We start from the raw sequence: 27,549 nt of genomic DNA, 5'->3' as shown, positions 1-27,549 counted from the left end.
TTTAACAAACTAATCTATCTCCTTATAATTAACATCTTAATTAAGTTTGTATTTGAAAATGTCCTTCCTTTCAGCAGGATTATCTAGATTGAATTCAAACAAACAACTCTTTGAAGCATGTATTAATCTTGTTGCAAAGTTTCCAATACTGACCTGAAGGACTTATTTATATGCCATTTTCAAGTTTATAGAACTTACTTTAAGTTATTCTCAGAACTGGAGCATATGGTCCCTTGTTTTTCAGCAATGGATAATTAAATGTTAATATTTTAGGTGTAAGTTGCTGCACTAATTCATGCATTTTCTCCAAGTAGTCATGAAACCAAGAGAAGAAAGGCACCATGGTCATCAACCACAACACCCCCCACCCCCCCAAACCACCTTCCCCACACAAAAAAAGGACAAAAACAGAACAAGCACATTGACCCCCAAATCCCTTCTCCCTGCACAAAAAACAAACAAAAATGGAACAGGCACATCGATCTCTGTCCTCCATACAAAAAGCGCGAGAGATCAGGTGAAAACACAGAATATATAAGAAAAACTGTAAGCCTGAAAAAGTCTATGTTGAATCGGTAAGGAAAGGAAAGAGTTGTGATGGTGGTCTCTCAGGAAATCTGCAATGCTACAGTCAGAAAGAAGAGAATAGCAATGATATATGTATGGCCACATCAAGAATACTCAGCAAACATGCCCATTTACAAAGGCAGCAGGGAAGAAGCATGTTGCAAGTCAGGTAGAACTTGTACCTTTTTTTTTAGCTGTAACAGGTGTGACAACCTGCGTTATCCCCAGTGTTCATGATAATATTATGACTCTTGGAACTGGAAATATGTCTGTGTGTTTATATGTGTTCACCCATGGGCATGCATGTATGCTTGTGAATGTGCATATGTGCATGAGTTAAGCATATTGTGTAAATCCTACTGCTGTAGCTTTTCCAAGCTCTGGTTCTCAAGAGTTGTGAAATCTCCCCATGAGCTGACCAAATTGACACTAGTTTTTATATTTTGCATTTATACTGGTTCCTCCAAGAGGATCACAACCTTGTCATGGTTTGGAGATTTGCGTGCTTCAGTGACCCGGAGAGCTATGTGGGCTGGGATCAGGGCTTCATGCTTTGGCTCTTGGTAGGGTAACCCATGCCATACAGGTCAAGGTTAGAAGACAGACTAAGAATTCACTGGTCCTCCAAGGGTTTCAGCTCAGGGCTAACAACTCAAACAGGTAAAAGAAAATTGTTACAGAAAAAGCAATGAAGAATCCTTCTACATCTGATTGCGACGGTATTCCTGGAATACAGAAGTGAAAGCTGAGAGGAAGCTACTGACACAATGTAGGAAGCCCTGAACACCGCCGGAGATGGAGGACCTTCATTGCTGCCCTAAACAGGGAATGGCAGTATACACTGTTTACCAGGTGCCTCCAAACCCTGAGAACTGAAATGGAAACAAACCCCAAGAAGGAAAACTTCATAATGTGTCTTACATTTCTTCGTCAACTGAAAACAATCATATTCTCTTTCTCTCTCTTTCCATTACTGCTCGACTGCTCAATTTCTCAGCATTTTTAGTTTTGTTCTAACAACTTTTTAATATCATGTTTAGTGCATTTTGTGAAGCCCCCTTTACTGGGCGTCTCTGGAAATGCGGCTGGTTTCCACTGGATTCTGCAGTGAGAACCCACCTTTCTCTGGTTTCGTACATCTAGGGTGTATAGGACCTTGGTCCTGCCAAATCCATGGTGTTGGAATGTCTCGCCCAGCCAAACCCTGGTTTATGTGCATGCTGTGTGACTTACTGCCTTGCATGAAATAACAGATCTCACACTACATACAATATTAAAGAAGTCTATCTGTGAACGTTAATTTAAGCAAAGAGTGAGAAACAAAAAGAAAGAAAAAAAACAAAAAGGGACCATTATAATTTAAAAGTCAAATGTGCACAGTTTGCAGCTCAAATCTTCCAAAAGATCCTTGGTAGACCTCCTGCCATGGCTCCTTCAAATTGTGTTTTCCCAACAGATCGAATCCTATATCCGGTTCCTTCCAGTGTCTTCTGTCTTCATCTCCCACCAAAAAAAAGACAAACCTTCGTGTTCCTCACAAAACCTCTCCCCACAATGTTCTCTGGAACCTTCTCCCAATTCCACTATCCTAACTGGATGACACACATTCCTAAGCATCCCTTTATCTTCAATGGTAACCCGGACAGGCTGAAGGAAGAAAAGGCTGCTCTTAAAATATGAACCAGAGCATTACACTTGATGTAGGGGTAGTACTTTAAAAACATACCCAACTAAGAATTTAACTTGCCACAAAAAAAGTTCTATTTATGATTATCAAATGATATTTTTATGGCATTTTAATAAAAAGATAATCAGCTCCAGAAAAGTTTTTATATTTGAATCTTGATAAAGAAATATTATTAATGCCTCAAAATAAAAGAAAATTGTTCATGCTTAACCACTTCAGGCTATGTTCTGATTTAAAGATTTGGTTCTTTTCTTATACATACCACTAAGATATATCACCTGCCTTTAACCTGTACCTGTAATCTAATTACCGTAATATATTTTAGAAATGTAATTAAGAGAGTTAGTCTTTGCACAGATCGAGATTATACCAGGAAATAAAGAATTTTGGACTTCTGTTTAATTGTCTATTGTAGATGGGTAGCACAGCAGTTAGTGTGATGCTATTACAGCTCAGGGCATTGGAGTTTGGAGTTCATTTCCAGCGTGCACATTCTCCTCCAAAGTGCTCCAGTTTTCTTCCAAAGTCCAAAGACATTCCAGTTAGTAAATTAATTAGTTATTGTAAATCTACCTGTAATTAGACTACGGTTAAATAAGCAGGTTGCTGATGGCACAGCTTGTTGGGCTGAAGGACCTGTTCTGTTATGTGTCTCCAAATAACTGGATCAGAAGTTGTGAACTCAGTCAGCTCCATCATGGGAGTTAGCATCCCTAGCATGCATGACATCTTCAAGGAACGATGCCTCAGAAAAGGTGGCATCCATCATTAAGAACCCTCATCATCAAGGACATGTTCTCTTCTCACCGATACAATCAGGAACGGGGGGACAGGAGTCTGAAGACAAACATTCATTGATTCAGGAACAGCTTCTTCCCCCGCCCCCCCCCCCCGCCATCAGATTTCTGAATGGACATTGAACACAACCTCTCTGCTTCTTTTTTTCTCTTTTTGCATGACTTATTTAACTTTTTTACTGTAATTTACAGTTTTTTTATTACTATGAATTGCCATGTACTACTGCTGTACAACATCAAATTTCACAACATCTGCTGGTGTTATTAAACATAATTTTGATTCTGAATATTAGCATCTGTAACTTATCTGTACACAGCCTGGCAATTTAAACATAGTTGGAATGTTTTGTAGTAAGTGATTTGGTACTTTTTTCAGTATATACAGTTTCTCTGTCAAATGATTTAACATCTCATCAAATAAAAATATTTCAATGCATATCAATTTGACAAGTTAAATGCATTTCTAAGAAATGTTTGTGAGGATCAGTGAAGCATCAAACAATTGACGTTTTCACCATGTACTCTTTAATCTCCTGAGTCTCTGAAGGGTGTCTTGAGTAATAAATGTTTAATTGTTTTTTAGATTAAAGCATTTATAACTTGATAACTTTGGGTGATTAAGTATTAAAACATCATTCTTTCCAGCTCTAATTTAATTATTAATCAAATGTTCCACCTAATGTATCAAAAATATTCTAGTACATTACTATCTACTAGCAATTTTCATTTGTTATATTTTGATGAATTTCATGTTTTAAAAGGTGAATCCTATAAGCACAGGAGATATGAAAACTTTTCATTTTTCCCCCTTTTGTCTTCTTGATACCAAGGACCTTTGTCCTCATCTCTAGTTTGGTTCCTGGGTCTCATTAGGCAACGATGACTAATCTTCTTTCCTGCCTCGTGGTGTTCTTTCATACGTCTTTTAGATACTTTGTTTTTAAGCACAGTACGGTTCACCTTCTTACCTGGTGTCCTCTGGGTCAATGCACCTTGTTAGAAAGGTTGTTGCTAGGTCCCACTCCAACCACTGCTGATAAGTGGAAACCCAAGGCCTTTTTCTAATACTGATTGATATTCTGGTCCAGGTGATGTGTTGTACTGTAAAAGATTGGAAGTGTTTTTTTTAGCCGTAATTGCTATCTACCCAGAAAAAGATCATTTTAATGTAAGAATCATGAGGAAGGCTTGAAGCCACTAATATTTTCCATTGTATCGGGCTCAAGGAGCTCATGAGAGTGAAGTGGGATATGTTCATGAATGGAGCAGTGTTGGTTAATGTTGAAATCTGCAATGGTATTGAACTCACTTGGTTAAATAATTAGCACCCTCAATGAAATTTTAACTTCTGTCTATTTAAAAATCTCTGTGAATGTAAAGGTTGTTTTTTATATATCCTGCATGGCCACACCTCTCTGATAAAAGGCAGCAAATCACTAGAGCTGTTTCAGGACTAAATATGGATTTTTTAGATGTCTATTTATATTTGGAAATACATTCATTTTTGACTTTAAGAAGTCACAAGTGAATGAGGATTATAACCTTAGATAGTTCTGAAGTTCAAACCAATTTATTTATTTCATATCACCTTTCCCACTTGTTTCCAACATTTTAAAAATGAAACATTACAATGCTTGTCCTAAAATTACTAAATATACCTAAAATTACTACAGTATTGTGTAAAAGTCTTAGACACCCTGGCTATATACAGTGTGGGTATATATATATAAAATTGAATTGTTCTGCTTTTAAGATTAGCATTCAGATGCCTTCTAGACACTCTAAAACGAGACAAGCAATCTCTCCATCAGATAACAACAGTTATTTTCCAGTCACTCAAAGATGAATACTGAGACACCCATCAACTGTTGCTAGATAATCACCAACCTGAAGGATGCTAGTGTTCCTGTGAAAGCTTCAATCCTTGCACACTCCAAGGTGATATATACATCTGCACTGGACTTCGGTGCCAATGGTCACAGGTTCGAATCCTGCTGGCTCCTTGCATGCTTTCCATCCGTCCTGGTTTGAGTATCGAGCTAGCAACTCAGCCTTGTAAAAAATAGACAACTGCTAAGGAAGCAGCAAAACAAATGCTGCCCGATGTGCCACAAGGCGCGAAAAGGAACAACAATAACAACAAATTATATATATCAATAAGATGGCACCTGCATACAACACTCCTTCAGTTGATGGCTTCTAGATAGTTCATGAAACCATATATTTCACTTCTTTTATATCTGTTACGATTGTTTTTCATCTTTAATGTTATTTTGCAACTATTGGAGCCTGTGATTTGCAGCTTGGAGATCACTTGTCAGTTTCAGGGCTCTGCAGTCTCCGAGAGGATTCTGGGAGGCAGAGATAGTGTGCTCGGATCTTGTGGTGAGCGGGCTGCGGGAAGGGTGCGAGCCAACGTTTGACTCCATTTCACTGACTAAGATGGTGAGGGAGAATGAAACATCACGGCAAATGAAGGAAGTGAGCACTGGCTACCTGCCTTTCGATTACTGGGGGGGGGGGGGGGTAGCTCTGCTACAGGGGAGAGAAGACTGCCTTTTGATTGTTGAGGGATCGCTCTGTCAGAGAGGAGAGACTGTCTTTTGATTGCTGGAGGATCGCTCTGCTATCAGGGAGGAAAGAGGCTGCCACTCTGCCCTGAGAAGTTTACCCAGGTTTTTTGTGTTTTGGATATGGACTTGGACTGTGGACTTTTTTTTAGTCTTATAGTTTTTTATTCTCTGTGTTTTTGCCCGATCATTCTCATTTTTTGTGGGCAGGGGAGGGGGATTTGGGGGTCAATGTGCTTGTTCCGATTCCGATTGTGCTTCTTTTGTGCAGGGAGGAGGGATTGTGGAGGGGGGGGGGGTTGGGTTGTTGATCATGCTGCAGTTCTTTTCTTGATTTTGTGGATATCAGGAGAAGAATTTCAGAGATGTATACTTTGATAATAAACGAATGTGTGTGTGTGTGTGGGGGGGGGGGGTGTATGTATACCAAGTACTTTTGCACAGAACTATAACGACGGAGATTGCAGGAAGAATTCTATTATTTTGTAGAAAGAGGAAGAGTTAAAGTCTCATGTCTGGAACCCTTTAATAGAGCTGAGGAAGAGAATCAGCTGCAGAGTAGTTGTTGAAATGCAATGGATGAAACAGAATATTTCACTTAGGGTGAAGTAACATCGTAAGAGGAAATTAAAACCAAATTAAGCATTTTGCTCTCTATAAAATCAGTAGCTGATATTGTATAGTTTGTTATGTTGCTCCAGAGCCCCCCCCCCCCCCCCCCCCCCCCGTCTGCAGTCTGTTGTGTCTCCATAATCCGTAGAATGGTGTTTTTCAAGATTACTCTTTCCCGGGAGTAATGACAGGCGGCTTCACTCTATGGAATCAGTCGAGAACTGAACCAGTTTATTTAAGAAGCTTGAGATGCACACACGGAGACCCAAGAGGATGCTGGTGCTGGAATATGGAGCAGCAACCACGATGTCACAGGTCCGTTTACGACCCCCCCTCCCAGTGCTGCTCGACCACTGAGTTCCTCCAGCAGGTTCTTTACTGTTCTGTTGGAGTGGCGCGGTGGCGTGGCGGCTATAGCGTACTTGCTGTTACAGCTCCGATCACTGGATGTGGTTTGATTCCTGCCTCGTCCTGTAAGAAGTTCTGGAGGTTCCTCTGAGCGCTTTGGTTTCCTCCCAGTGACTTGCCGTTAGGGTTATTGCATATTAAATTGGCATTGGAACCATGGCGTCACTAGCGGGCTGACTTCTGCACAGTTCTCGGATTGTGACTGTTCTTGGCGCGAAATGACGCATTTCACTGTTTCCTTGATGTTTCGATATACGTGTGACAAATCTAATCTTTATCTTTGAATACGTACACGACGCTGGAAGAACTCAGCAGGTCAGGCAGCATCCGTGAGAAAAGAATAGCCAACGTTTCGGGCCGAGACCCTTCATCAGGAATGGGGGGGAAGAGAGGGCCGAAGCCCAGTAATAGAGATAGGGGAGGGGTAAGGGCTGGTGGAGAACCAATCAGAGGAAGGATAAAGGGGGGAGGGGATAAGCATGAAAGAACTGCAGAGGTAGAGGAGCAGAAAGTTGAAAGGGGAGAAAAGCAGAGAGGGACTGTGGTGAACTACATATACCTGTCTGGACATGCCCCCTGCTGACTGCTCCTGTGGCTCCTCCCACAGACCCCTGTATAAAGGTGATGGAGGTCTGAGCCCGGCCTCTCTGTCTCAAGGATGTAGTATGGTGGTCACTCACTGCTTGTTCCTTCTTCCAGTCAATAAAAGCCGATATCTCGCCTTTACGTCTCAGAGTGAGTTATTGATGGTGCATCAAGGACCTAGGATAGGGGAAGGGGGAGGGGGAGGGAATTACCGGAAATTGGAGAATTCAATGTTCATACCACCAGGCTGGAGGCTACCCAGAGGGTATATGAGGTGTTGCTCCTCCAACCTGAGTTTGGCCTCATCATGGCAGTAGAGGAGGCCATGTATGGACATATCTAGATGAGAGTGAGAGGCAGAGTTGAAGTGGGTGGCAACCGGGAGGTCTTGTCTATTGTGAGGTATTGTCTATTGTCTATTTTTTTGTGTTTTAATCTTTATCTTTTATCGATGTCTTTATTTTGGCATGGACTTTGAATGATCTGATGGTGCACTGGCAACGCGGCTTACTTCTCAACTCTGCGCAGTGACAAACAGTACGACCTGAAACCTTAACTGTTTCGCTTCCCACTGATGCTGCCTGTCTACCTGAGCATTCCCAGCAATTCCTGTTGTTATCTTAGATTTCCATCATCAGTTGTGTTGATTCTTGAATTTTACCTCTTGGCATTTCGCGCCTTTCCAAGAGAACTGGAATATTTTGTTCGCCGTTAAGAAAATGATAAGACGATCAATAGATTGGCCCGGGAATGTACATTCCGTCTATTTTTCGTTCTTCATTGTAAACATGCAAAGAAACTCTGTCACTATTCAGGTGAAAATGAAAAGGTGCATATCTCAAGTATTGACAAGGCGCCACCCTCAGGGCTCCCGTTCCTTTCGCCAGTTCCCGGCCGCTGCTGGCTCCATGCCCGTGATGGGCTGGTTCGCAACGGAATTTTAACATTGCACAAATAGAAACCCTCGCATGGAAGTGATAAAGAGATGTCTCGGAGCTTTTTCTTTTGACTCGTATAACGACTTCCTTCGGGAGTAAGTGCATAAAGTTAAAAGGGATTGCAAAAGAGGGGTGTGTTTTTTTTTAATGTCCCGTTTAATTACTGCTGCCACGTAGAGTTCTCGACTCCCCTTTGCTTCAGAGCTGGCTACCCACAGTGCACAAGCTCAAAGTTTAGTCTCTGACTGATTATACACTGCTTAACGATCGACTCCAAACCATTCGCACTCCAAACCCAGATTATGTACGCAGCAAGTAGGAATGCGTTTGGGGCTCGTTGACAGCGAGCAGCACTGTCTCTGCCCACCCTCCTACCCCTGTGTCCCGGGACCCCAGTAAAATAGAAACAAGCGAAGAGGACATCCGCGCACCGGCACGATTGTTCTGAAGACTGCCCCCTACAACGAGACGGTATCGGCGTCATGCTTTGAATCGTTGCATTTTCGCGAAGACCGTGAAGGAGCGAACGCGTGTACAATCGATGCCAGGGAATGTCTTTGCTGATAATGAGCTTCGATTGTGGAAGTTTCAGACCCCAGTTCCCTGGAACTGGCAAGAGATGGTACCGTGGATTTTAGCATCGAGTTAAACTACTCCCAAAGTGACGGTAAGTTTTTTGACTGCTGAGTCCATTCTCCGCATGGTCTTTAGCTCAATGCGTTTGCTGTTAATTCATGACTAGAATCGGCTGCTACCAGCTCAGTGATGTTGTAAACTAGCCTCCCTTTTCACCGGCTCCACAGAGAACTCGCCAGGTAGCTGAGTTTGAGGGGTTGTCACCAACATGACAGGGAGGGGAGAGGAGGCGACCGGCAGTTCCCAACAGTAATTTGCTCCTTTAGCCTTCCTTGACCATGTTAATCAGTTATCCGAAACTGTCAGGCATTTTCGACTTGAAAAACGTTCTTTATTGTTCACGAATCAGCGATCCAGTTACCCCCAGTTTAATATTTAAGTCCCAGTTGCATTTGAATCCGAGGGGTTTGAGAGATCAGGTCGAGCGGACCTGGCGCATTTTACTGTGGGTGTGATGAATGCCGGTACAAAGTTAGATTATTCCTTAACAAGCGCATAATTCGCTGGTAAACTCCCAGCCATCAATGGAAAGGGATGTGGGCACGGTAGGGATAATGAACGCTTACAACAATCAAGGCAGGTTGAAAAGTTGCTGCCATCCTTTCTGCTCATCAGAGTGGTGGGGCTCAGAGTTCGCGGAAGCCGGACATACATTAATGAAAGAAAAAAGACAGAAAATGCTCAACAATTAACGCCTCAGGTCGGCGACCTTCTTTTCTATTGTAAGTCTATGCCAAAGGATGTTGCGTCTCCTCCTGAATATGTACACTGTTGTAAATATCTAGGTGTTGCGCTTTGGCTCTATTGATTTTAAAGGTACACAAAGTCTCCATATAACCAACCCTCTTCTTTGTACGCAGATGACTTTGCCGCCCTCTGTAACGCACTGATATCACCATGCCCATCATTTCCCGAAGCAGCGACAACAACAGTAACCCGAGCGACTCGTCTTGTAGTTCCTTGAATCAGATTGCTCCCTTGATTCACGCCGAAACCGCCCCTGTCAAAGGAGCCTACTATCGACGGTCGGGAAGGATCCGCCGTGCGAATCAACTGACCCAAATAGACCAGAAGCAACACATCATCCTCAACGTGGGGGGTGCCAAGTATTTGGTGCCCTGGTTAACTTTGGACGAATTCCCACTTACAAGGCTTGGGAGATTAAAGTTTTGCCGCAACTATGACGAAATCGTGCAGATCTGCGACGATTATGACGAGTCCTCCAACGAGTATTTCTTTGATAGGAACCCGTGCGCTTTCCGCATGATCATCACCTTCATTTCTGCGGGCAAACTGCGGCTTTTGAGAGAGATGTGTGCCCTCTCCTTCCAAGAAGAGCTTGTTTACTGGGGGATAGAGGAGGCCAACTTGGAGACCTGTTGCCGCAGGAAACTCATTCGGAGAGTCCGAGAGGTGGCGAAGATCAGGAAAGGAGAGGAGGTTGAGGGGAAGGAGGAGGAAGTCGATGCTCTGGTTGCGAACGGCAAATTGGGTTACTATATGGACAAACTGCGAGATATGGTGGAGAATCCTCATTCAGGACTGCCTGGGAAAGTGTTTGCCTGTCTTTCCATTTTATTTGTCACGATAACGGTAGTTAGTCTTTGCATTGGTACAATGCCAGATTTAAGGTCGGAAGAAGACCGGGTAAGTCCCCTTATTTAATATAATGCATTGTCATTATATTTGGACGTCCCATTAGTTTTTTATATCTGTGTAGAAAAACTTTATAAAACTATATGGTTGCAGTAGTTAACTTTTAGGTCACATAATAATGTCATTTCTATTAAATAGTTTACATCTTAGTGAAATCCCAATAATGAAGTTATTTGGTCTTCTCAGAGAATCAAAGAACTTATATCTTGGAAATATATTTGACATTCAGGGCAATTATAAGACAAAGGAGCAGAATTAGACCATTTGGCCCGTCGAGTCTACTGGAGGGAAATTATAAGCCACCAACAGACTAACAAACAATCACTGCAATAGAACTTCCCTTGCCCTGAATTGGGTCAATTTGCACATATTTTCTCTGTGCAAATTGGGCATAAAAGCAGTTTCTGCATGTTAGACCATAATGAGTATGTGTAGCACCAGTGCTGAAGTTGACTGTTGTTAGAAATTGGCACTTGTGAAGGAGACCTATAATCTTGGTCACTGTCATCAAATTCCAGAAGCACATGGCTCAGGATCTGTGAATGGCATAGAACTAAAAGACCTACACTATCCCACTAATACCCTGCACTTGGCATCTCCCGGTTTCATTGTTTTATGGTTAGCACTGCAGAAAGTTAATGTGGTGTTCTAATCACAGCACTTTTGTTACACATATTATGCATGCTTTACCTGCAATCACTTGCACCTTGATCATTCTACGCATTGCAATAGCTTATGGACACTTACAGCATGGGTATCAATTCATCCGATCCTGTGGCTGAGCGGAAGGGTGCTGGATATTGACGAGGGAGAGTGGGTGCCTTGACACAATGCAGGCGCAGTCTTCTTCCTACACTGCATTTTCTATCATTTCCATGGCAAACGTTTCAGTTGCTGTGTGTGACTGTCATGGACAGACTTCTTGACTTTGCACACGGAGCCAACTTCACTCACCTCAAAACTCAACTGACTTCATGACCTATTGACTCACGTTCAAGCACTCTACAACTTACATTCTCATTATTTACTCAACTTTGTTTATTATCGGCATGATTTGTGCTATTTTGCACACTGGATATTTGTCACAGTCTTTGTTACGTATAGTTTTTCATAAACTCTATTGCATTTCGTTATTTTCCTGTAAATGCCTACAAGAAAACAAATATCTGGGCAGTATATAGTGATGTATAGAGTATGCACTTTGATAATAACTTTACTTCAAACTTTGAACAGTAAGAATGGAAGTGTCACAGGACCTATCAGGAATGGAGGGTTATGGGCTGAGTGCAGGTCGGTGGGACTAGGTGAGAGTAAGCATTCGGCACAGACTAAAAGGGCCAAGGTGGCCTGTTTCCGTGCTGTAATTGTTATATGGTTTATATGGAATCATGTTGTTCCCATTTCAATACATGAATCTGTACCAGAGCACCCATCCCATTTCAGTACAGGAATTTATGCCTTAATACCTCATCCTATCAGTACATGAACCTGGATCACAGTACTTTTTAAAACACATATATTTTTACCCAGAATGTCATTTTTTCCCCCTGGAGATCAGAGAGGACATGACCAGTACATGCGGCACAAGTTTAGTGCAGCAACAGAGAGTAAAATCCAACTTTTAAGCACTAGTCTCTAACTCCACTTTAATAAGAATCCTTGCTTCTGAGTGAATTGAAGGCTGACATTGCAATGACTAACCTGAGACTCAAACATCAAATGTAGTTGGATGCTTCAGTCCAGATGTGACAGCAATTTGCACTATGATCCACCCTCCACCACCCCCAGGGACTGCAGGTCCTGAAGCTATGCCACAGCCCCAGTGATCAGTTTTAAGTCTAATTTTCAGTGCTGCCTTTATGGAGTTTATATGTTCTCCCATAGTTGTCACCCATATCCAAAAGATATGCTACTTGTTAGATGAAGTGACAACTGTAAATTCCTCTCCTGGTAGGAGAGGAGACAAATGTTCATGGGTATGTGACTGAGAATAAATTACAAAGTAATAAGTGGGGCATTGGGATTAATGGGATTTCTCTAGTATCTGACAGAGACCTGATGGTCTGAAGGGCTTTCTCACGTACAATAAGGAAATATGAGAAATGAGAAAATGCACTCCTGTCTGTCTACCCATCTCAATACTGCTTATAAGTCTTTGTGTCTCAATTCTTTGTACAAGACCATGTATAGGAATTTTTTTTGGCTTTTGGAGGGTTTATGTTTTTAATAGGGATGGCAGAATGGAGATATGTCTCTACCCCCCCCCCCCCCCCCACTAACCTGCAGGTCACCCTTGGGCAAGGTGTAGCACCTGCTTAACCCTGCCCCCACTCTACCCGCTGATCAGCGTCACGTGAAGCCATGGGAGCATAGGTGGATATTTGAGCAGCTATCATAAATCCTGGTTATGCTAGGCAGACAGGCTCTGAAGAGTTCTGATAATGGCCGGGGTCACCCGTCTTGTAAAGACACTGTTCAGAAGAAGGCAATGGCAAAACGCTTTTTCCAAGAACATTCATGGTCATAAGATGTGGCACGTAATGATGATGACAATATTCTTAATAATATGGGGTGAATGGGTGGATATGTATGCACAAAACCAGCACTTTGCATTGGATGTCCTGTGCCCCTCCATCCAATACTTCCATCCTACACTTGTGCTTCATTACAACAGTGACTGGACATTATAAATGTTTCATTTGTTTGGAAACACTCTGGAATGTTCAAAGATTCATTTATTATTGAAGTATGTATGCAGTATATAATTCTGAGATTTTTCTTCTCCAGATAGTCATGAAACAATGGAAAAACCATGGGAGTCAAAGAGAAACAGCAGACCTACCCCTTTTACACACACACACACACACACACACACACACACACACACACACACACACACACACACACACACACACACACACACACACACACACACACACACACACACACACACACACACACACACAATCATCTACCTCTCCCAAACTCTTCTCCACCTGCACAGAATGTAACAAGAACTTTGGAACAATAATCTCTTCTGTTTTTAAATATTTTCTTTTTCTGTCTTATTTCAAAATGTGCAAATGTTTCAGCCAAACAAAATTAATGGTTGAAAGTAAAAGCTTCGCAAGTAAAAGCATTTCTAAATTCTAATAAAACTAAATATTTTAGTATGAAGATACCAAATTAGATATTTCTAGATAAATCTGTATTTCAAGGTAAAAGAAGGAAATTTGCATGCAGAATTCAAACCCAACTTAATCATACATTAAACAGCCCAAGTAAGAGAAATTCAAGTTACAGCGGATTAATGGGCAAATATGATGCTTTAAATAAACCATTCTATTAAAGAATTTGGATTTTGAACACTCAGTCCAAACAGACTTCAGAATCAGTTCATTTATTTAAGATTTTCACCTTTGATCAAATATGTCCCCCTTCAATCCTTTTCCAGATTAGTGCCCATCAGATTAAAATGGAAAGAGGTTTATCGGTGCTTAAGCTTGTGATGGAAGTTTCATTGAAATTGGCCAAACTGATTTCATTTTGGACTATTAACACTGAACAAAGATAGGAAAGTACACACAAAAGTGCTGGAGGAAATCAGCAGATCAGGCAGCATAAATGGAGAGGAATAAACAGTTAACGTTTTGGGCCAAGAACCTTCATTTGGACTCAGACAGAATGCTTTAATGTTATCTGCCCTTGACACATTTAACCTAAGAGAGATAGCTGTCCATGAGTACTGCCAGTTCTCATTCAGAACCAATTCTAGATATCCTAGATAAATGAGAATCATTATTGATTTCTAATGTATCTTAAGGTGTCTTCCTTCATGAGGAAACTACAGTATATCTAATAATCATAGCCCTGTCACAAATGTAGCAACAAGAAACAGCAGATGATGAAATCTGGAGCAAACACAAGATGCTGAATAAACTCAGAGCATAAGATCCAGTTGAAAGGTCTCAACCTGAAACAACAGTTGTTTCTTTCCTGATGGTATTGGATCCATTGAGTTCTTTCAGCAACTCGTCTTTTGCCTCACACCACATATAGGTTGGACAGGAAGTTCTGGTAAACAAATCAAAGACCAAACTTGACTACCTCCTCAAGGTAGTAGCATTATGACACATGCATGAGTAAGTGCATCTGTTTTTGGCATTTGTATTTTTCTGCTTTATGCAATTTTAGGCTTATTCAAGCTTCAGTTGTTAAGGTAGTGTTTCTTTTAAAGCTGGTTTATGGTTATCTTTGCATTAAAGGTACAGAATGTAATTTAGTACCACAACAACATATAGGAAGCGTTTTTAATGGTGAAATCATATTGTTGGTTCAGATTTATTTCCCCTTCTGTTAATGAGGCAGAAAACACAACCCAATTAATTTTGATAATTGGAGTACATGCAAAGCTCTGAACACCAATCTTCAATAAATTATTTCAGCAAACTTAAAGTGCTGGCTAGCATGCCAGATGGAAATACAAGAGACTGCAGATGCTGGAATCTGCAGCAACACTCAAAGAGATGGAGGAACTCAGCTGGTCGGGCAGCATCTATAGAGGGAAATAGACAATGGTGCTTCAGGTTGAGACCATTCATCAGAACTCAGTGGTTCAGGCAGCATCTATGGAGAGAAATTGAAAGTCAACATTATAAAGGGTCTTGACCCAAAATGTCAACTGTTCATATCCCTCCATAGATGCTGTCTGGACCACTGAGTTCCTCTGGTGTATTGGCTAGTATGTCATTTCTTTTATAACGTTATAAATATCAGGAAAAAAATTAAGTTAATTTCATTTTCTCTGTATGTGGAACAAGTTAATATTAAAACCATGCAGAAGCATCAGGAACTCAGTGGTAGTACTCTTGGTTTAGATCAGAGATTTGGAACATCATACAGTAATGCATTACATAAACCTAACATAATAATTTAATGTAATGAGGCACTGTATTCAGATTCATGTATTTACCACATGTACATTGAAACATACAGAGAAATGTGTTGTTTGCGTTAACAACCAACACAATCTGAGGATGTGCAGGGGGCAGCCTGCAAGAGTTGCCCCACATTCTGGCGCTAAATAGCATGCCATCACGTGTAGCAGAACAACACAAGTTGCAGCAGCAACAACGTGAGAACAAAAGAAAGCAACAACAGTGAAACAATACCCATTTCCTTCTCTCCAACCTACTCACACACACAGACTGGCTTCCAATTCTAGGACAGGTCACCCTCTGGGCCTATGACCTCCATAGAAGTGTTAACTGTTGGCGAAGAAAATAAACCAAATTCTCATCTAACCTGGGTGGACATAAAACTTTTATAATGCTGTTTAAAGAAAAATAGGTTTGATATCCTGACCAATATTCTTTCCTCAATCAAACTATTTAATATATTATTCTAACATTTATTCCACTGACATTTGTTGGAACTATGTTTTATGCAAACAACATTTCCCTACAACAACTTTAATAACTGTTCTTCAGAAATGTTTTTTGACTGTACGCCATTTTTACATGACCTGAGATTATGAAAGGCACAATAGATAGAAGTGTTTTTTTCACCAGCCACACGCACAAAGGCTTATACCAGCCCAGAGTCAACTGCCTCCATATAACTAGAGAATAGCGAATGTAATATCTGTAAGCAGCCAAGAAACTATATACTAATGATATCTCATTCTATAATTATCTACAAAGCTCACTGGAGCATCAAGGTATTCTGATCTGTTTTTGCCTGATGCCTTTAGAAATAAGTAGTTTACAGTATAGTCTCAAAATCACATTCTTTCTCATTTCATTGGGTTCCTGTATCATGTAGGTCCATCTGCGGAGAAGGCAGGAGGTGTATAGTGTTGGTATATTTTCATCAGTGTCTGACAATGCTACAGTGTGAAATGAATTACCAGAAAACTGCAGATACTTGCATTTGCACTGCTACTCTTTTCCTAAAGAAATACATGATGTGTTTTCTTAACAATATTTTTGTAAATTACAAAGCATATTAAACAGTGATTTTTGACTTTAAATTTGACTATATTTGTGGTCAGGTCTCATATTTGCACAATCATTCTTCGTTTAGTGAGACTTCCTGGAATTTAAAAAAAACAAAATTAAACTGACAGTCCAGAAGTTCTGAATATGGTAGAAACTTAGGTATGATGGTATTCTAATGAATGAACATAATAGCTGCTGGTGGAATATAAGGGGAAAAAACAGCTAAAGAAAGAATTAATTTCTGACATATTCATTGATCCATTGCTATTCAGTTTGTTTTTGCTTCAGAATTTTTTGGGAAGTGTAGGTGATTGGATCTAGGTATCAATACTTTTAATACTGAGCTATCTCAACCAAAACTTTTTTTCTCTATTCTCCTTCCACATATGCTTTCAATTGTCCTACCCCGACTCCTGGTCCACCAATGCCTTAATTTTAAAATGTCTAAATACCTCCACGGCCTCAACTCTCCCTTTTCCTGTAATCCCTCTTGTGGTGCTTCAATTTTCAGGATAATCGCACTGATTGAATTCTACTGTCTTGAGTATCCCTCATTGTTCCATGACACACCATTGACTACCTAGTTCCTAAACCCTTGGTATTCCTTCACTAACCCATCCACCTCTCCACCTCCATTTCTTTGAGATCTTTCATGAAAGCTACCCAAGCTGTCTATGGAAATGTGGGTGGGATTTGGTATTAAATACTATTTGAAATGGTTCTATAATCATCTTAGACACTCAATAACATTTAATAGCTCAATAAAACTTATTGTCATTAAATCTTTAGCTACGTACTGCTGCACCATTATATTAGTTCATAACTCATAATTTTCCAGATGCAATCTTTGCAACTGATTTCTTTTCTCAATGCAAGATTCCTAATTATTAACTTATCTCCCCCGATTGTGACCTGAAAATATAGTATTAAATCATCTGTGCTTTAAATGGTCACTCTAAACAGTATCCCAAGGCACATAAAATATCTTCTTCCATCTTTCCTCACATCTGTTTTACTGATGTAAAAATCATCCATATTGATTTTGTTCAGTAAAATGTCAGTGAGCAAAGCTAACATAAAATTCTTCCTCTGATACAGTACAGGTTTCTCTGTATGAGTCAACCTATTGATCAACCAATGTACATATTTAAATATGGGTGAAGAAAGTAACTGTTCAACTTGTTCCAATATCAAATTCACCATCTTGATATATAAAAAGAAATTCTCTCAACTTTTAGTTTACCACCGCAGCAGAGAGTTCATTTCATAAAATTCACTTTGTCTTATCAACAAAATTATAAATGCTTTATTTGCTCAATAGTACTGTATTGTAATTAGGAACAACCAGCTTTATCAGTTTTTTGACTAATATTCTGACTGTAAAAGGCCTTTACAGATTTTGCTCGTGGCTCATTACCAGTTGCACCTCGGGTTTTTTTTTGAAAGACAATCTTTTATGATTGTCCTGTAAAACAATGAAAAATAGAATTGATTACTTGCAATATCTGAATGGGAACACTTTCTTTTAATTTGACAGCAAAATAAATAAGCCTAGGGAGCAATATGCCACATTAAGTTAAGGCAGAAACATCGAGCAAACAGCACAGAAGCTACTTTCACTTGTGTGTGGAAAGCAAAGCAAAAATTGTGAATGAGGTTATTTTACAACTGCACTTATTTCTGTAACTCAAAACAAAGGAACATGATTATTTCGAACACAGATCTACTTAACCCATATTCTGGGTTGTGGTAATGTTATTTATTTTAAATTTAAGTTCCTTTCAGGTCTTCATGTGCTTTGTTAACCTTACTTTCCCAGTACATATCCATCTGACTTTTAAACCCAACAATCGATCGTACATTTATACTCTTCTGAGACAACATTTTCACAATTCTTTCCAGAAATTCTTTATGCATTCAGTTTAAAATGACTGATTTAAATTCTGAGATGTACAAATGCATTTTCATATCTCATTGATGTGCCTTTTAATAAAATTAATGTTCACAAGGTCTCCTAGTAGGATGAGATGCTTTGCTCCACTAAACTGATGGAATGTCAGCATTTGAATGTCTAGCAAGTGCCTCTTTCTAAAATGACAAATCAACAATCTGCAAAAATCTTTAAACCCTGCAGCACAAGCTCATGTCTGATTTACAGATGTATCTTCCAACATAATCCAAATTCTTAGCACCTGCTATATTAATAATTTTTCCTTATGTTCTGTCAGTAAATTCCAAATTCAACTTGTATGAATAAACAGCAGTCAAAATGCTCCAGAAAATGGGATTAATCTTTTGAATCTGTCATTCACAGCAAGACTCTTGCCTTTCAATAAGCAACTAATATGTTATGTTGACAGTATGCCAAAGCAGATTCCTTATATACAGTATCTGTTGTATAGCATGGCTGACAAGTTTAATCATTAAATATGCTGCACTGTCTGCATAGTGTAAGTGTAATAGGATTTTTATTGAGCAGTTATTTAATCTTGAGAAAATACTCATTTAACTTCCACATGTGTCCTTTATCATTATGGACAATATCCCTCAAAAATGATTTTAATAAAAGCCATGTAATACTGCTGAGATCCCTGCTGAGTTCCTCTCTTTCCAGGTACAACTTGAACCACAGTAGTTGTTTTTACCCCATAATAATGAGGCATGCTATGTGAAATTCTAACTGTCACTAGTTCGACAGCACAAAATCCACGTTGATTTCCAGATGACAAAGTAGTTTGATTTCAACTGACTCTTAATCCATGCAGGTCAATTAGTTATTGTAAACCCCACAATCCTAAATCATCAGCCAAATATCAAGATATACTCACCATGTCACAGACATTAGTGAACTGGAATTCTTTATATGATAAAACCAGATTTCCAGTATTTTCAAACTAGTAACCTCACAATAAATTCTTGTTACTTTCCTTTGGATATTCACTGGTTTGGATTTTCTATTATTCATATAGCTAAGATACATTTCAGTCACCCACATGAATTCTTTCTTAGATTAATATATTAAAGTTGAAGAGAATTGAGTTCATTGTTAAACTTTATTTTAAACTTTAAGGTTATACAATATCATGTGTATTACTACAACCAGGATGAATGCAGTCTTTTTGCATTGTGTTATCCTGTGTAATTTAAACAATTCCCACGCAAGGTGAATGGAATACATCAATTTTTACTAATTATCTCAATAAAGGACTGGATAATGGATTTGCTACAGTGCAGTCTTGACTTTATCATCACTCCACTGCATCAAGAAAGTGCGAGCGAAGAAAGAATCAAGCATTTCATGTTCATACCTGGTCACCTCATTATAGGAAGCATGTGGAAGTTTTAGAGGTGGTGTCCAGGATATTTACCAGTATGCTGCCTGGATTAGAGAGCATGTCTTATGTGAAGAGATTGAGCGAGCTATGTTTTTTCTCTTTGGAGCGAAGGAGAATGAGAGGTGATTTGACAGAAATGTGCAAGATGACAAGGGGCATTGACAGTGTATAGCCAGAAATTTTTCCAAGGGCAGAAATAGCTAATACCAAAGGGCATAATTTTAAGGTGACTGGAGGAAAGAATGGGGGATGTCAGCGGTAGTTTTTTAAGACAGAGACTGGTAAGTGCATGGAGTGCCCTGCCGGGGATGGTGGTAGAGGTAGATACATTAGGGACATTTAATAGCCTTGTTGACTGGTGCATGAATGAAAGAAAAATGGAGGTTATGCAAGAAGGAAGCATTAGATTGATCTTGGAGCAGGTTAGATCATCCATACAGTATCATAGGCTAAAAGGCCTGTATAAGCTGCACTGTACAATGATCTAATATTAGCTAATTAGTGTATAATATATTCTTAAACCTTCTGCTATTTAATGGATGTATACTTCCAATTAGTATTTAATTAATTTCCCTTTACTATTCCGATATCTAACACTTCCATTAGGATATCTGAGAACTGATGAGAGAAGATTTAAGAGGTTGCCTTCTAATGACTAGCATCTTCACAGTAACCAGTAAATTTAAACCAGTAAATTTAGGTGATGTTAAACCTAGGACAAATCCCTGAGGAACTCCTTTTGTGATGTCTTAGGTTAAATGTTTCCTTGAAGTCATTTTGGTCCGCAGAATTCAGCTCTGTTGTCCAAGTTTCACCAAGAGATTTAGAGCTAAGTAATACCAGCAGAATCAGAACAAGCATTTATTGGTAAGTTAATGCCTCTAGGAGTACAGTCATCCTGCACAGAATCAGATTCTTTAGGCCACCAAGCTCTAAGCACCCGACGCAAATCCCATCTTTATCCTCTCCGTTTCAACTCAGCTCATCCCAGAACCTGTCATTCACCTGCACATTTGGGACAATTTACAAAGGCCAATCAACTTACAAGAAGGAAACACATGGTGTCGCAGAGACAATGTGCACAAGCCCCACACAGACAGCACCAGAGATAAGGGTGAACCTGAGTAAATGGACTGTGACATTACTGTGTCGCCCCAGGCTGGTTATGTCTCCAACTCTGTTGGTGATTAAGCATAGACTGATTGGTGGGAATTAGCTGGATTGGATTCATGCTTCTTTTTGTGGACAGGAGCCAGCAAAGTGATGTCCTGCTTTGTCAGGGAGATGCCAGTTTACAGTTATATTGGATGAGCATGGTTAAAGTTGCAACTAATTCTAAAACACAGCTCCCAAATGCTACAGTCAAAATATTAGCACTGCACAGTGTTTCCCGAGTATAACACACTCAGTGATGTCTTGATTTCACAAATCTGAAAAGTAAGCATGGCTGCAAATAGCAAGCCTTTCTTCAAATGCAAAATACTTAATATCCACCCAACATAACAGATTGGATCTTGGTTTAATGTTTCCCCAGAAGACTGCATGTGCCACATTTCCTCAGAATTGTTTTAGCACAGTCTACAGTTTGTGCTTATTTTCCGAACCCTTGCCTTTGATTTATCAACAAGAACAAGGGTCCAGAGGAAGTTCACAAGGATGATTCCAGGAATGAAATGGTTATCATACGAGGATCATTTGATGGCTGTGGGTCTGTACTCACTGGAATTCAGAAGGATGAGGGGGGATCTCACTGAAACCTTTCAAATGTTAAAGACTAGACAGAGTAGATGTGGAAGGATGCTTCCCATGGTGGGAGAATCTATGACAAGAGGGCACAGCCTCAGGATAGAGGGGCGCCCTTTCAAAACAGAGATGCTGAGTAATTTCATCAGCCAAAGGGTGGTGAATTTGTGGAATTTGTTGCCACGTGCAGCTGTGGAGGCCAGGTCATTGGGTGTATTTAAGGCAGAGATTGATAGGTTCTTGATTGGACTTGGCATCAAAGGGGGAAGGCCGGGAACTGGGGTTGAGGAGGGGAAAAAAAGGATCAGCCATGATTGAATGGTGGAACAGACTCAATGGGCCAGATGGCATAATTCTGCTCCTATATCAAATGGTCTTATGGTCTAATGTCTTTGCAGTATCTGAACTTGAGTTTAGTAGGCAGATTTCCATATGACTTGCAAGCACTTCCACCATCCTCTAAACATTAATAATGGAACTCTTAATCAGTAATATTCAAGATAAATAAATGATTGCAAGATTTATTGGATATTAAGTGAAAAGGGAGCAGATCTTTGAATTAATGAAATCTGTAATCTGTGAACTGCTGATTAGATATTCAAAGAATACATTTTTTATTACTAATTATGTGTATTTCCTTTTTTTTGGCATTTTGTCTGCAGGATAAATGTTCCCAGAGGTGCTATAACATGTTTATAATAGAAACCATCTGTGTAGCCTGGTTCTCCTTGGAGTTTGTGTTACGTTTTATCCAGGCACGAAGCAAGTGGCAGTTTCTGAGAGGACCTTTGAACATTATTGACATATTGGCAATTTTACCGTATTACATTTCGCTCTTGGTTGACAAAGGACCTGGAGATAGTTATAAATCTTCAGGAAGCAACATCTATTTGGAAAAATTGGGGCTGGTGCTCCGAATATTGCGGGCTTTGAGAATTCTGTATGTTATGCGACTTGCCAGGCACTCCCTGGGACTTCAGACGTTGGGCCTTACCGTGCAGCGGAGCATTCGTGAGTTTGGACTCTTGCTTCTTTTCCTCTGCGTGTCGGTCACTCTATTTGCACCACTTGTGTACCTTGCAGAGAAAAAGACGGGAAAAGGAGGAGACTTCAGCAGTATTCCTGCATCCTATTGGTGGGCTATCATTTCTATGACAACAGTCGGATATGGTGACATGGTGCCTCAGAGTATTCCTGGGCAGGTGGTAGCTCTGAGCAGCATCCTCAGCGGGATCCTAATAATGGCATTTCCCGCAACTTCTATTTTCCATGCATTTTCCCGTGCATATGTTGAACTAAAACAAGAACAAGAGAGGGCCCAGGCCCGGCTGAAATGCATTGAAAAGGCAGCAAAGCACTCAGAGAATGAAGGCTTCAAAGACACAAACAATTGTTCCAATGAATTTATTGGCAAAGAGAAAAAAGTTTTCAATTACTTGTGATTTTATGGATTGATTCGTTGTTGCTTCTTATTTGTGTTGAATTACAAAGAATGTATAGCACCACAAAAGGCCATTTGCCCAAGTAACCTGTGGTAGTGTTTATACTCCACACAAACCTTGTCTCATTCCATCTACCTCATCTCAGACTTACAGTATATCTTTCTATTCCCTTTTCTCTCCTGACCTTATCTACTTCCCTTCTGAACAAATTCAAGCCCGCTAATATTCCTAATGATAGTGATTTACATATGCAAACCGGTTCCTCAGTAAAAAAAAACAAATTCCTTATTTTCCTATCAATTCCTTATTTTGGTTTCTTCCTTGGGAAACACTAGGGGCAACATTAATTCTCAACACCGGGTCAGTTTTAGTGGGTTGAGAAATTAAAGTATAAAAGGAATTGAAACAGCAATGCAGTTTGTTTAAAACCTGCTCCTTCCTTGTTAAGTAAAATGGCGGAAGAGGTAGGTGACCAATCCTTATCCTGGAAGAAGACCATGTGATAAAAAGGCCCTTTGAAGAAACACTGTGCTTCTTTTTGTTTAAAGAAAAAAGCTACTTTTAACACGTTGGACAACATTTCTGGGCCCTGACAGATAAGCAGAGAGCCAATCAAACACGCCTAATGGATCTTGAGTAGGACCAAATGTTCTCAACAAGATTAATCAGTAAATCCCTGCAATATATCTTAACAACCGTACACTACTTGTTTGAACCCTTGATTGAGAACTATTTGTTTCTTACCTGAATACTGCCCCACCCCACAATAACAAGCTCCTCAAAATCAAAAGTGATTTCTCCTGTGGCCAAAATCCTCAGCCCTTCAACAAGAACTGAACATTGATTTCTTCTCCTTGTCATTCTCTACAGCTTCCAGCACCTCACAATTACCAATTCCATCCTTAACTGTCATAGCTTACCAAACATATTTTCCAGCATAGTGACAAACTTTCTCATCCTCAGCACTAACTCCCATCCTTGGGATTTCTTCCTTGTCTGCTAAATAGTTTTGCCAAAAAATTATTCCCTTCTTCAATTCCTCTACTGTGTGCTGAGCGCTCCCCCATCCAATGGATGTTTAATCAATCAGTTAGGTTGCCAGCCAGAAAAATTGGGCGAATAATTTGGAAGACATCTTGCTGTTAGCAACAGCAGAACACTCAAGAAATTCATCCTCTAGTGGCTCACATCATAACACCATGTGGCCACAATCCCTCCAACCTCTGCTCTCAGTAAGTGTAGCCGTGTAAGTATCAAATCCATATCTTGAAAGATCAGAAGTAACAAGCCTGGGTGTTATCCTTGATTCAGATTTGAATTTTAATCCCACATAAAGAAATTGACCAGAGCAGCATTTCTAAACTTAAGAAATAAAGTTATGTCCATCTTTATCAAGTAATCTTTGTATTGAATAGACTGCAATACTGTGCAAAAGTCTCAGGCACACACACACACACACACACACACACACACACACACACACACACACACACACACACACACACACACACACACACTTCTGCAGAAATTTTATGTTTTGCACTGTACTGCTCCAAAAAAAATCATGATATAGGAGAGTGATGATAAACTTGATTCTGATATGGGTCTCTGTTGTGGACTGAGAATAGGAAGGGAGTAAGGATAGGGGAATCATGTTTGGAAAAAATGGAAAGGAAAGGGGAGAGGAGAGGGAGTGGAAAGCACCAGAGAGACATTTTGTAATGATCAATAAACCAATTGTTTGGAATCAAATGATCTTGCCCAGTGTCTCAGGGCTGGGTTTGTCTACATCCATACCTCTGCCCGTACCTGGTACTCCTTTTTTGCAATCTGTCCCACTAACCTCCCATGGCACTCCATCCTTGGCATTCCCAACATCCTATGCTCTCAGAAGGTTTACAAACTCGCTCTCTGCTTCATGTTGATGAATGCAGTACTGTGCAAACGTCTTATGTACCTGAACTATATATATATGTGCCTGAGACTTTTGCACAGTCCTGTATATTACAGCAATGCACTTTTTACTGGTCTTCCAAAGCAATCTATTGACAAACTTCAACTCATTCAGAAATGCTGCTGCTGGACTTTTAACTAAAACCAGGATGAGAAAGCATATCACTCCCATCCTAACTACAGTACTCTGCATTGACTTCCTGTATCTTTTACAATTGATTTTAAAATGATCTTACTTGTTTTTAAAGCTTTCAATGGTCTTATAATCCTGCTCAAGCTCCCAGGTCTTCTCCTGCTGGTCTCTTAAGTTCAAACAATCTCCCTCAAAAGATAATTGACAGGTCAGCTTTTTTAAAAGACGCTCCTAAATTGTAGAACTTAATATTGAAAACTTTAAGGGATGTAGACACAGTTGACACTTATAAATGCCACCAGCTCTACACCTATTTATTTAATCTTCCTTTTAACTAATATCATTTCATCTTTTATTTTCATGTTTGCACTTTATCCCATTGTAAAGCACTTTGAAATACATTACTTGTATGAAAACCACTGTATAAATAACGTTATTATTTCCCGCTCTTCTAACCCCCTAACATTAACTTACTCCCCTCAACCCCACTCATTAGGGCTGCTCTCATGTCTAAAGAAAATCTTCACAACTTGTTCAATCTTTCATGATAGTCGCAATCTCTTAGTTTGGTGTATTATTGTAAACATCTTCTTAAATGCCTGTATCTCCTTTCAATAGAATGGAGATAAAAAATGAGCAGATGTAAGTGTGCCCAGAACCTTAAGTGTTTAACTACCTTACTGCTTTTGAATTCTGCAAGAAATAAATGCCATTTCAAGGTTAACAGCTCTTAATTGCTTGGCTGACCTCCAATGCTGCCTTCAATTACTTTTTCCCAAGATTTCTGGATCTTTTAACTGATTTGATATTTTACCTTCTGAGGGGCAGGCCATCTTTTTGTTTGTGCCATTATGACACACCACCCCACATTTATCAGTTAAGGTCAATTTGCCACTGCCAGTCTATAGGTCTAATGCCATTTTGTGTTATGTTGCATTTTACAGAGGCCTATAATTGGCTTGCTTGTTTTTGGATTTAGTGGAAGTATTTTTTCTTGAATTGTAGATTACTCCTTTGATGACTTCCTGCTGCTTTCTGTCTCCTAGACTTTCAAGGTATTCTCTGTTTATTTTCTTTAATCTCATTCCCATTTCCTCACTGCTAGCTTTTTTTTAGTCTATCCTTACACTGTGTCCCATTTATGTCAATCTGAATCTTGAATCCTATGATGTTGTTATCACTACCACTGAGATGCTAGCTTATTCTAACTTCTGTTATCCGTTCTGCTTCATTAACCGTTATAATAGACCAAACTGAATCCCTTCTTGGTGGACATTTTATATTTTTAATGAGAAAGGCCTCGAGTACATCTGGCTTTTCTCACTATAAAGATAAAGATTAGCTTTATTTGTCACAGGTGCATCGAAACATCAAAACGTACAGTGAGATATATTGTTTTTGCGCCTGTCTCATGTATGCTGAAGGATCGAAACATGCGACGAAGCTTTCTGTTTTTAATCAACACCGTCTGCAAGTGTCAACATAGCATGCCCACACCTCACTAACTCTAACTTGCACATCTTTTTGAAATATATAAAATTAGATGGCACTGAAATATGTGCATTAAAAATTCAGTTCTCTGCGAGTCAATGAATACTTTGTTCGTAGGGCAGAAATGGGAAATTTTAAATCAATGGAATTGTGAGTTTGAACGGGCGCCCCATCATTATGGAGTGTTCAAAGGTGCACAGGTTTGTTTGGGGTCAGTGATTGGTGCAGTAGAGAGGATGGCTGTCAGAGATTGTGGACGTGTGGTGGGGAATAGGTCAGCAGTCAGGGGGTTGGATGCCAGTGGATGGTGATTGATGATAGGTTGGTGTCATGTTTCATTCAGGTCAACACAACAAAAGGTGGGAAGTTCAAGTGAAGCCAGCACGCTGGGAGAACAGACCAGCCCCAAGGATTTGCAGATGAGATGTCAGCTGTTGTAATGTCCCTCAATGGTAGGTTCTCAGTGCCAGCCCCTCTAAGAAATGTTAATGCAGATCTCACCACAGTTGTTAAGGAGCAAATAAAAAGACTCCTGGCAGATCAAGCAGCATCCATGGAGGTTAAGGGATAGCTGAAATTTCAGGCTGAGACCCCACATCAGAGGTGTCGAAGGGAGATAGCCAGTGTAAAGAGCTGAGAGAGAGGGGTGAGGTCAGGGCTGGCGGGTGATGGGTGGAACCAGGTGAGTACAGAGATGATGGGGAGTTGGAGCCAGTGGGTTAAGGGGGTAGGCTGTAGTCAGGAGACAGTGGCTGGTGGGTGATACACAGAAAAAGATGTCAATAGACATTAGGTGCAGAAGTAGGCCATTCGGCCCTTTGAGCCAGCACCGCCATTCAATGTGATTATGGCTGATCATCCACAATCAGTACCCCGTTCTTGCCTTCTCCCCATATCCAATGAAGGTCAATGAACCCCCCTCACCCCCTCTCCCTCTCCCCCTCTTCCCCTCCCCACTGACATGTCAATGGAGGTTCTCGGTATTCCAGGTCGTTGT

General features: G+C 40.1%; 1 protein-coding gene across 1 annotated transcript; it reads left to right on the top strand.

Annotated features, from left to right (window-relative positions):
- Nucleotides 1–8,177: 8,177 nt before the first annotated feature.
- kcng4a (potassium voltage-gated channel, subfamily G, member 4a) lies at nucleotides 8,178–26,495 on the top strand. The gene is made up of 3 exons (XM_073070320.1): nucleotides 8,178–8,831; nucleotides 9,661–10,447; nucleotides 22,196–26,495. Exons 2-3 carry the CDS (start codon nucleotides 9,698–9,700, stop codon nucleotides 22,973–22,975), a joined length of 1,530 nt encoding a protein of 509 aa, XP_072926421.1. The 5' UTR covers nucleotides 8,178–8,831; nucleotides 9,661–9,697; the 3' UTR covers nucleotides 22,976–26,495.
- Nucleotides 26,496–27,549: the final 1,054 nt, after the last annotated feature.

The sequence above is a fragment of the Hemitrygon akajei genome, chromosome 17, assembly GCF_048418815.1.
Source record: "Hemitrygon akajei chromosome 17, sHemAka1.3, whole genome shotgun sequence".
NCBI classification, from domain to species: Eukaryota; Metazoa; Chordata; class Chondrichthyes; order Myliobatiformes; family Dasyatidae; genus Hemitrygon; species Hemitrygon akajei.
This window is presented reverse-complemented; position numbering and strand designations above follow the sequence as displayed.